The sequence below is a fragment of the Cricetulus griseus genome, chromosome 2 (assembly GCF_003668045.3).
Source record: "Cricetulus griseus strain 17A/GY chromosome 2, alternate assembly CriGri-PICRH-1.0, whole genome shotgun sequence".
Taxonomy (NCBI): Eukaryota; Metazoa; Chordata; class Mammalia; order Rodentia; family Cricetidae; genus Cricetulus; species Cricetulus griseus.
In genome coordinates this window covers 421,911,789-421,924,033 of record NC_048595.1, presented here as the reverse complement: position 1 = coordinate 421,924,033, position 12,245 = coordinate 421,911,789, and the positions used below count along the sequence as shown (strand labels likewise).

General features: G+C 34.7%; 1 protein-coding gene across 1 annotated transcript in view; it reads left to right on the top strand.

The window, feature by feature from the left end:
• Window positions 1–12,245, top strand: part of LOC100760475 (receptor tyrosine-protein kinase erbB-4) — a 658,968-nt gene that overhangs the window by 400,476 nt on the left and 246,247 nt on the right. Inside the window, exons 15-16 of the mRNA XM_035438839.1 lie at window positions 4,859–5,013; window positions 10,657–10,701. Coding sequence (XP_035294730.1) covers window positions 4,859–5,013; window positions 10,657–10,701 — 200 coding nt within the window. The remainder of the gene's footprint in view (window positions 1–4,858; window positions 5,014–10,656; window positions 10,702–12,245) is intronic.

The following is a 12,245-nucleotide window of genomic DNA, read 5'->3' as shown; positions in this document are numbered from 1 at the left end:
TTTCCTGCTCTTTTTGTGACTTAATATTTTCTTGATATGCATAATTTCCTGTTATTTCCCATTCCTGTTCTTATTCTGAACATATCTCAAAGAAACATTCTCACTTTGTTCACTGTACATGATATTTCTAGCCAGGGCTTCACAGACATCAAGCCTGGTTTTAAGAGCTTTGTGTTATGTATTTCCCATATAATTTCTCTCATTATCTTCTAGGTATTTTCCCCATTCTACCAATGAAGAAATAATCTTAAAATTGCTAATAAATTTCTCACTATCATGAGCAGAATAGCAGTCCCACTATGCATGTTTAGGGCTTACAGCATTCAACCATCTACCTCTATGCTCCTTCTACTCATATGCCTTCTGCTATGCAAACACATTAATAGGTAACTTAGTTATTAATTTCTCTCAATTTGTATATTTTTATAGCTTTTTACTCATATGTTCTTCAAAGAAATTGAGACAATTTATTTTTAAAAGAGTTAAACATTTTTATAAAAATTAAGTCTGGGATGACACTCCATGAACATTTATGGATAAGACTCAAAGTCCCAACCCCAACTAATTAACACTCTTGATTTTCTTCACAATTATTTGATATGAAAAGTAGATATGATAAACATTTGTTCCATTGTGGCAGTGCTTATGGGACCAGATGATTAAGGTCACTCTGCAACATGAAAATAGAGATTTGATATGACTAGAAAATGAGGAAGACAGTAAATCAAAACACTAGAAAGTTACAGAGGCAAGGAAGGTAAAGAAGGAAGGATGACAGGGAGGGAGTCAGGAAGGAGGGAGACAGAGAGAGAGAGACTTGTGTATGTGTGTGTGTATTTGTGTTTCATCATTGGTTTGTCAAAGTTTCCATAGTGATAAAAATTGATAACTACTAACTGATGGGGAATGTACTGTGTATGTTTATCTTATTGATTGTTAAATAAAACACTGTTTAGCCAATGAGATGGCAAGTTAGGCAGGACTAGGAGTCAAAGAGGATTCTGGGAAATGTAGTACAGATGTGATGATCCAGACAGGAAATGACATAGCAAGGAGACTCATATTTAAGCGAAGGAGAAACAGGAAGGGTCGCTTTTTCCCCTTCTTCCTCCAGCGGCAGGATGTGAGCCACCGGCAAGGATGCACGCCAATAAGGTGTCTGATAAGATAAGTCTTATAACATATATAGATTTATGATAGTTAAGACTGAGCTAGCAGATGAGGAATTCTAGTCATTGGCCAAGCAGCTTTGAACCTAATACAAGTTTCTGTGTATTCATTTGGGCCTGACTCGGGTGGGCGGCTGGCGTAAAGCTCACACGTGGTGGTGGGGCTCAGGCGGCTTTTGGCAGAAAGATTTATCGTAACAAATACTGTTAAATCTCAGCAATACTTTGACATTCCTCACTTAAAATATGAATATATTTAAGCATAAAGATTAGATAGTTACTTCAAAAGCCAGTGAGACATGAAGCTTCCACTCAGTTGTAGAGGTTATGATTCCATGTTTTTCATTCCTATCATTTCATTTTTTCTTCCAGACAGCAGTGTATTCAGCATTGTGCAAGTAATATGCTTGCTAAAAACATGACATCTGTATAGTAAATGGGATGGTGTAATCCTACTCCAATGTGACAGAAATTCTTTATCTTCAGGAAACTAGGCTTGGCATACAGGAAGGCCTCTGTTTTGATATGCTGGTGTCTGCCTGTAGTTGGTCTTGCTTATTTAATTTACATATTATATGTGCAATTATGATGACTCCATTGTACCTGCCTTCACTTCCCTGAGTAGATCATGAGAGAGGTAAGGGAAGAATTGTGGGAAGAGAAATAAGTAAGGAGAATCAAACAGTTATAGGAGGCCAACATAGAGGCTGGAGAGGCAGCATAGAAGAAAAGGGCCTGGGTGGGGAGAACAAGCTTTCAAACATTTTTACAAAATGTAAAGTAGCTGTGAGGATGGTTCATAAAAGCTGTGCTTAGATCTTAATTCTATCCTTTCTTTGCTCTCAGGATAAATATACTTGATTCATTTTATGTAGGGTACATTGAAAGTCTTCCTAATATGCAAAAGGAGCCATCTCCCTATTAGGACCCATATACTGTGAATTCATAGCATCTCCACTTCTATTTGAAATCTTTGAAAGTGGCAGCATGGATAGAGGAGGCTGAAGAATTCAGCTCTCACCCTATATATGGCTTCAACTTCCATTTCATTATTTAAAGTAAGCTTTATCTTACCTGGACTGACAGGTGAAAGGCAGTCTTCCCGCAGGGATGAAAGAACATTATTGTATAGAAAGTAAATAGGAGCTTTGTTTTCTGGAGAAGTTACCTGGGAAAACCAACTGCCACTGAGGGAAATAACATGCACACATCAGGATTTGGTCTGTCACTTCATTGCCTGTCTAGATTATTGGGGCCAGCAGCAGTTTAGTACCTAGGAGAACCAATGCTGCATCCTTTACAAATTGGTCAGTCACTGCACCTAGATTCATAAAAGCCTTGCGAATAGAACAATAGGAGAGTGAGCATTAGGTGCTTGTCTTTTTATTATGAAATGAAATAGGAGTCAGCGTACTTCAAGTCCTTAGGGATTTGTTGGAATGTCTTTTAACTATGTCGGCTGCAGGTACTTTGTTTTGTATCGTGGTGAAACAAATAGGCACAAACTAACTGGCTGTATTAGAATGTACTTAACTATGAACTTTCTTTGGTTCTTGACATTTTTATCTCTTAAGACTTTTGCCTGGACATTATTTTACATTCCAAGAATTTAAAAGAAATTATTCTTAATTCAGACTATGCTTAATTTACTTATGGTAAGCTTTATTCTGTGTTCTACAATAAGCATGTCTCTTGTCTTGTAGAATAAGTCATGCCACTGAACATACTTGCACAGTAAATGATTCCGTATAATAGGCAGTATTACGTGCCTAAGTACCCATGAACAGGTGTTAAAATTGGAAGCATGTGAAGTACTCTTATTTGGGAGGATATAAGAAGTTACCATTGGCAACTGTTTGGGTAGAATGGGGATTAGGTTTCATGTGTTTAATTTAAATTTTTAAACCTTATTTTATTTTAGTTCTGAACTTCACATCAAAATAATGGAATAGATAGCTATTGATCTAAGCTCACTGGTTTCTTTGTGGCTGCTTTTTCTTCTTTACATCACAATTTTTCATTAGATTCTTTCTTCTTTATCTTTTGCTTTGTGTTGCTTTATATTACTGACTTAAAATATCTAGCTGACTTGAGGTGTCATTTGTAAAATCATCAAGATCAGCCTCATGAATAAGCATACCCACACAGTCATTGATTAATAGTTCAATATAATGTGCACCTAACCTGGCTCCAAATTCACAATATTTGCAAATATAAACTTGGTTTAATTGTGTCCCTGAATACTTACTATATCCTACTTACCTAAAGGTGTCTTCAGGTGTGCTGTAATAATTCTTCAGGATCCCACACGTAGGCAGATAACAGGAAGAATAGGATAGGAGGCAAACAATCCCCAAGTTGTCAAATGATTATTATTGTCATAGAACCCTGAGCAAAGAGAGGGCCTAGATTGGAGGGATGATAGTTTCAAGCAGAACATATCCAAAATAGCAGAATATGCAAAGACATGGGCCCTTCTTTAGAAAAGTAGTATTTTAATCAAAATGTTCTCAACTTTCTCCAACCTCGAAATATACTGCTTCTTTCTTGCATGATTACTGACAGGATAGTAATATTTTAAAATGATAAAATTTATATTAAAATATAAATCTTGAGACTGGTCATAGTGATACATTGTTATAAGCCAGCGATCTGGAGAATGATGAATGAGAATTATGGGATTGAGAGTACCATGGGCTTCACTAGGGGACACTTCTTAAAAATAAAAATATAAAGTACGAATAAATACATATTACTTTTATTATCACTTTCATACTATTGTTGTTTATCAACTTTCTACTTACTAAAATCATTGTGTAGATTATAAATGACAATATTTAAAGTGGGTGTGTTATACTTTAATTAATAATGTTCATGTTACCTTCATCACTGGATAGGTTTCTCCATACAATTTTTATTTTAAAATGCTTAAATTATTTTTAATTTTTGCTCTTCATAATGTACATTATATGACTCTAAGGATTCCTTATGGTTTGCAAACACGCATATAAGTTTATGTCACTTCCTTTTAAGTATCAGCGTAAGATGATTTGAGACAAAGAACAACCAAGGCATTTTATATGTCTTGGATACCTGATAATTCATTCATAATGCATTTTAAAGTTTATTTTTCAAATAGGCATTAAGAAATATTGACACACATGAAGAGCTGTGTATTCCAATTTCTGTTATGCTTTATTTCTCATTAACTATTTTATGAATTCTCAGTAATGGTGATAAAACATACATGGAAAATTTATTATTTACACATATTGTTAACTTTATAATACCATTAAGAATGAACAGCAAGACAAAATATTGATACCCTTTTGAAAAAGCCATTGGGAAATATTAGTTCAAATTAAGTAACTTTAGAGAAATGACACAGAGAATAGGTGAACTGAGAACTGCTGATTTCAAGGGGCAGTGGTGTTTTCATAAGAGATTTGGTAACATGATGATAGAATGATGACTCACATACAGCATAACAAAGAAGAACTTTAAGGCTCTCTCGGTGCTGTTTATACTTTAGTAGCCAGATCCATGTTAGTATCGATGGATATGCTTTCCCTACAGGAAGATTTATTTGTCATTCTCAAAATTCTAAGAAACTAAACCACATGATGCCTTTCACAGGGAAGTGAACTCATTTTTCTTTCTCCATTTTTGCTTTTCTTTTTCATATTCAGGGACCTGACAACTGCACAAAGTGTTCTCATTTTAAGGATGGTCCAAACTGTGTGGAGAAATGTCCAGATGGCCTACAGGGAGCAAACAGTTTCATTTTCAAGTATGCGGATCAGGATCGGGAATGCCACCCATGCCATCCAAACTGCACCCAAGGGTAAGCATCCTTGCTGGTCAAGAGATAAACCATGGACATGTTTCCAGTTGAAAGGATGAACACATTTATCAACATCTCTGATGTCTACTCAAATTGTCTCAGGAATGCTATTCTTTATAATTTACATGCTAATTTCAAATGAAATTCTTTCTAGGTGAACCTCTGAAATATTTCCCTTTATTATTTACCTGTAACCACCTTACTAACTCCTTCATGAAGCTAGTGTGCTTTGACTGCAATTTAGAATTCATCATCTTTACAATAGATTCAAAGTATTGAAGAGACAATAGAGTACTAGTGTCATAGAGAAGTTTTTGTTAAAATATACAATATGGCTTCTGTTTCTTGATTGTCAAAACATAAAATAGGTAAATGTCTTTAATAATTACTGCCTTGGCTTGGTCCTTCAATGAAATCTGATCTCCGGCAATCATGACAGAGAAGAAAAAAAAGAATAATCTGCTCATATGTGTGCTCACAACAGAACTAATATAGGTGTGCAAGCCATTTTTTTTTATAGTTGTTCAATACCTTAGAGTTTCTTGACTGTCATGAAGCAATCGAGAAAGATATATGCTTCCATTCAAGAGGATATGCTGTGCATCATAACCTACATTGATAACAATTGAATATACATGAATTAAGGGGATTGCTTTTGTTCAGGGTTATGGCCATTGATGGAGACATTAATGAACACTGTATACAAAGGGAAATAATGTCACCTCTAGCAAATTCTATTCTTAAATTTGTCTTAAAACAAATTTATCCTATCTCAGTAATAATTCCCCCATTTCCTCTAGAAGATAAACACTGTTAGAGTTGAGAGCTGTTTAACTCACCTCATTCTCTCATAATAAAATCCTCACCTCCATTGTGAGTGCTTACCCACAATGCAGACATAGAACGACACATATGCACACACTTGTTGAGAGTTATCTTGGGCCCTTTATGTCTGGCAGGAAAGTAAAGGTTCTCTAAAGAGATGGTCCTGCCAGATTAAGGCATGGCTGTTAGAAGATACTGAAAAAGTAAAATGAGCAGCATTATTTTCTGCCAAGAAAACATCAATTTTTGGATGCTGCTGTAGTTTCCTACAGGTCATGAAATCAGCTAAGTCATTCTTCGAAGTAGCAGATTCTCAGAAGATAAAGCAATATTCTGCCCCACAAATTCAAATGCAGAGCAGAAGAGCTGCCTGCCAGCTCCTTAGTTTGTACATAAACACACAGGTTGAGGGCACTGAGACAGTCACCCACACACTTTGCTAAGGAAAACAGAAGTAATAAAGGGTTCCCCCTGTGAGTTTTGGTACACTTGAATTGAGACTATTTTATGGAGGAAAAAAAATAACTTGTGCTGCTGGAGCAGAAGAGTCAGCAAGAGAAAAAAGAAAACTTTGCCTGTGAAAATCATCCACAAGAGGGTTTTATTGTTTTGCAACTAAAATTAAACCAGTAAATTATTCAATATAATGTCGATGTCAACAGCTGTTGCCATTCAAAATGAGACCTTTTGCTGTTCTTGCAAATCTAATTACAATGAAGTCATTAGGGAAATGAAAGTGAGACACAGAGCCTAGTCTGGATGTGTGGCTGGAGTGTCTTCCTCGTCAGCCTTTAAATCGTGATTGGATAATAAAGGAAAGCATATACGGTACAGGGAGGTAGAAGTTGAGTCACACGGAAAGGGTTCAAATTACAGTAGCAACAAAACTGGGATCTGATACTAAAGGGAAGCCGAGGTTTGATGGTGACCTCTAAATGAATAGAAAGATACACAGATAGCTTTAGGCTGCAGTATAATGATGAGACAGAATATGCTGTATTTCCTAGCATCTTCCAGGGTAATGAGTCTCCAATGATGATTTTGTCCTGAGGTCTTATTGTTGCATTTATTGAGCTTCACCCTCCTCATAATTTCTATATTCACTTTTACTGACTTCATAAAATTGCTGTTGATTCCAGCTCCTGAGGAAAATTCAGGAACGCTTACAGTCTATGAACTAGATCACTGAATACCCACTATGATTTAGCACTGTGTACTGAGGAAATGAGGCATCCAGGGCAATTCATCCCTTAGTGTGAACATATAAAACTATGATTCAGTGAAAGATCCCAGCACAGAGGAAATACTGGGATGAATGACTCTTTTTGATTCCTCAGTTCATCTACTGACTGATCATATGATTCAGTGTGAGCTCTCATCAGACCAGCTCTCCTTCAGGAGCAGATTCCCTTCCACATCCCAATGTTAGTCAGGTCATTCAATAACCAAATTAATAGAAATAGTCTTTCCAATTACATTTTTTAAGAAATAGGTTCTTACTTTGAATACAGTTTAATGATTTTTCTGAAAATAAAATTATCTAATACCTCAAATGTATTTTTACTACTTCAAAAGTGCATTAAATAAATTGACTCTAAAAGTTCTTCAAGTACTTTTTAAAAAAGTGAACCATTTAGTCCTGATTAGAAAACTCTCACCAGTATTCTTAGAGGACAGAAAAAAAAAGAAAGGAAGGAAGAAGGAAGGAAGGAAGGGAGGGAAAAGAAATGAAAAATATTGTCTCTTCTTGCCTTGAATTCGGCCATATTTTACCAACATGTTTGTATTTCATTCATTCTTTAGCTTCTTCTGGGGGATGCATGCTAATTAAGTTGTTTTCTTTCAGTTACTGTTAAATACTATCACCAGAAACCACTAGGAGTAGGGAAGAGTTTATTGCAGCTTATACTGCCAAGTGGCAGTCCATCATTGAGGGATGTAAGAGCAGAAATTCAAGCTGATCTGTAAAACAAAAGGAATGGAGGACCACTGCTTGCAGGTTGGTCGAAATCTCATTGCTTAATTAGCTTTCCTATACAGCCCAGGACCACCTGCCTAGGATTGGTGCCACCCATAATGAGATGAGTCCTTTTGCATCAATTAATAATCAAGATAATACCCCTTTGATATTCCCACAGGCCAATGTTTTCTAGGCAATTCCACCATCAAGACTTCCTCTAACATGATTCTAGTCTGTGTCATGTTGACAATTAAAGCTACCTAGGAGATCTGCTTTTCATCATGAGTCATGTTCAGAACTAAGACAGCCATTGACCTATATGGACTGACATTTATGTTATTGAATTTGTATACCAAACAAGAGGTTTTCTATGGTGCATTGAAATGATGATAATAGTTAGAACAAGTATATATTATACACTGAACACATCTATCCTATTCCTCTCTTCTCTTTTTTTTCACTCCTCCTCATCCTGTTAGTTCTCTTTGTTCTCCTAAGTAGTTTCACTTCTTTCATGTCATGTATATGATTTTATATTTCTGTTTAAGATCTAGGAACCACAAATGAAAGGAAATTGTTATTTGTTTTTCTGAGGTTAGCTTAATTGTTTCATAAGCTGAGCTCCAGTTGCATAGATACTACTGAAAATTATATAACTTACTTCCCTGTGATTAAAAAACAATCTTATTTTGTATATCTACACATTTTTCATTCATCCCTCTGAAGAGATAATCTACAGACAGACATGGCTTTTTCAAATGGCATTGTGGCTTTCCATTATCTACTAAGTTAAAACCCACCAAACCTGGCTCCAAAGGTTCTTCCATTCACTTCTCCTCTCTCTGTGCCTGTCATCATGCTCTGTGTCTACTTAGAAATATTGTTCAAAGTATGTATTGCTCTTGAGCTATGTTTTTACTCCTATTTTGTACTCCCTAACAATCACTGTCAATCCAGCCATAGCTCTCAACATTTCAAACTACAGATGGCTGACTCTTCCAGAATGGTGACCATGACCTTCTAAAGTGGGACATGCTGGTGTCCCCCCTGCGTATTATACTTACAAAACTGTGTCATACATGTGTAATTTCATCTTCTTCACACTGTGAGCTCAATGAAAATAAATGAAAACGCATCTAATTCATCTCATTTTTTCTGCAGCTCCTTGAAGGGTACAAGCACTTTAGTAGGCTCATCACATGTGTTTATTGAATGAATGAAGATATTTCATTCTTCACACTCTCCTCAAACAGAATTTCAATATTGAATGTTTTTTTTCTTTCAATCTTTCAAGTGTCATTATAAAGATTACACACAAACTACAGCTTTTCAGACTCTCTCTAATGAAGTAAGAAGTAGACTGTTAATTTTATAAAATGGCACTACTGTGTCTTCGAAAAACACCTATTTTTAGTGTTTTGAAGGGGCTATCACAGGAACACAATAAAAAAAGCTCTTAAGAACACAATAAAAGAATATCATGTGAGACTATTCTAGGGTGTTTTAGTAATTTGTTTTCCAATTAAAAATTGTTTTGATTAGATCCAATAAGTGGAACCAAGTCAACCATTTGAATTTTAGCTGTATCTTACCTCTTTATTTCACATTTTCCCAGAGTAAAATTTACTTTTGCTGCTCAAAGTTGATTTTCAAAACAAAAAACTTTAAAATTGATTTTTCTACATAGTAGTAGTATTATAACATATGTGATCGAACAGAGAGACGGTGACTTAAGTTATCAGACAAGTTCTACTAGCTCACTGGCATCTGGAGTAAATTACAGAAGCTGCACATAGTCTGTGCACATCTCTGGGTACCTGAATCTCTTCTTCCAGTTTTTAAACCTCAGAGTTTGGAAAAACATGTATAGTCTCTATTGCCACTCCAATTAGGCACTCCTATAAATCATACCACCAGAAGCTGTTTATCTTTGAAGAGAAATAAGAAACTCAACTTAAATTATGTTGGAAAATGGAAGGAATATTTCCATAATGGCTCAAAATGAAATTCTAAGGACTGTGTTTTAGAATTCTGTGTATTTAAATACATTCATCAAATTTTTCGCTTGGTAGATTCCTCAGCCACCTCTGTGTGAGTTTATTCATTTACTACAACATATTTATTTGCTTTTGTTTGAGATCAATACTGTGATACTTTTTACAAAGTTTCTGTTTGCAGGTCATGTATTTGCTATTTAAAAGTGGCCATTAAGATGTACTGAAGTGAGGCCCAAATCAGTTCATTTGATTTTTAAATAAATGTATGTTTAATGACAAAAATTAAAGAGATTCAAAACCAAGGACATAATCTGATTATGTAAAATAGCCAGGGGAATTCCACTAAAATATATTAACTTATTTTCTGCCAAGATCCATCTTTAATGAACATCAAGAATAAGGCTATTATATTACATTCAATTGCTCATTGACTTTTTATTGATTTTTGGATTTTACTTAAACCTAATGGTGTTTTAAGAAAAATGATGTACCTGAAAACACCCACAGTCATTGAATTATCAGGTAATTAATCTACCTGAATATAGTGATGAAAGATGCAAATGGATTGAAGGTTTCAGAAATGACTGATATTTATTGAAGTTATCCACAGAAGCAGGTAAAATTTCCATTGCTGTCTCTCCATTTCCTAGCATTATACTTGGGTGGTAAGGTCAATTCACTTCTCTGTTTTCACATAGAAATATTTTTTCTCTCAGTCTCTAAAATTATTCTTTTCCAGAAGCTACCAAATAATAAAATTAAGAATTTGGTGCATTTAGTGTTTATCTCACTTGTTTTCATTTTTGTTTTAATGACTGATTTCTCTTTCCTTGTATTTCTTTGAAATGTGAATCTCTGCAGGTGCGTAGGCTCAAGTATTGAAGATTGCATCGGCCTGATGGATAGGTACTTGGTGTGCTTCCTTCCCATGTTCTTCCTCCAAGGCTCCATGCGTGAGCACTGGTGCATGTGTGTGCATGCCACTGTGGATGGAGAGTGATGTTTTCTGTTCTGTAATTGCTTGCAGGTGTAACGGTCCCACTAGTCATGACTGCATTTACTACCCATGGACGGGCCATTCCACTTTACCACAACATGCTAGGTAACATCAACCATGTTTCCATTTTATCACTCAAATTCTTTCCTAGTTACCACCAACAAAAACACTAACCAATTGGATTGAAATTTTAGTACAATAAATGAGAGTTACAGCAGAATTTAATACACATTGTTTTTTAAATCAGTTCTTAATTTTACCTTCATTCATTATGATTTCAGAGTTTTAATTAGTAATGCCATTGATTTTAAATTTTAAACACTTAAAAATTAGTAATATTATAACTTCAATAGAATATTAAGTTTGTACATAATTTCAAAACTCAAAATTTATTAAGGAGATTAATTTTAAAATGTTGATTGATACTTACAGAATGTCTGTTATACAATTTGGATTTAATTCCTGATTTTCTGTTATTTTGAACTGACTGGCATATTTTCAGATGAAAAAATTATCGTAGCATCAAGGCAATATGGAAAATATCTTGTGCCTGTTAAAGCGTATGTTAGAATTATAAGAACATAATATGTTATTCTTGTTTACATAAAATTCGGAACACTAGTAATTACAGTAGTTTTAATCACAATCAACAAAATCTAGAAGCAGCTTAGGCTACCCAGTTGTGGTATACCCATGCATTGCGAGATGCCTGAGTAATAAAAAGGAAGAAATTGATGCTACACACACCATGGATGGATCCCAAATACACTATGCTGAATGAAAGAAGCCAGACTGTTAAAAATATATACCACTTGATTTCCTTTTTATATCAAACTCTGGAAAAGGTGAAACTACAGGGAGAGAAAAATCAGTCAAAGTTGCCAACAGCTAGAATTTCAGGGGTAAAGTTCACTTTAGAATAGTAAGAAGGAATGTTGCACATAGTTGATCAATCTATACCATTATCATGGTATTGGTTGCACAAAAAAGTGATTAATACAAACAATGAGCTATATATTTTATTATAAATTATGTAAACCATTGTTTTATTGTTTATACATAAAGAAATATGGTTTTTAAAATATTTTGTGTAACATTTTAGCTAGGAAAGTAGTACTTTGCAAATTCACATAGAAATATTAGGCTTTCTGAAACAAGCTAATTTCATCTTTATTTAAGAAATATAGTAATGTTAAGGTAAAAACAAAAAGAGAATTTTAGATAAAGTATTGCTTTTAATAAATTATTGTGTTGTCATATGACAAGAAAGCCTTGATAAAGCATAACTATTAGATAAATAACAATAATAATAGATTCTATGAGCTGCCTTTATCAGGTCTAGCCACTTTCCTAAATTCTAACACCTAAGACAGTTTGTGCAGCGTTTCTGTCTTATCCTGTTCAATCTTAATATAGTCTTGTTTTATGCATCTGGCTACTTTCACTAAATATT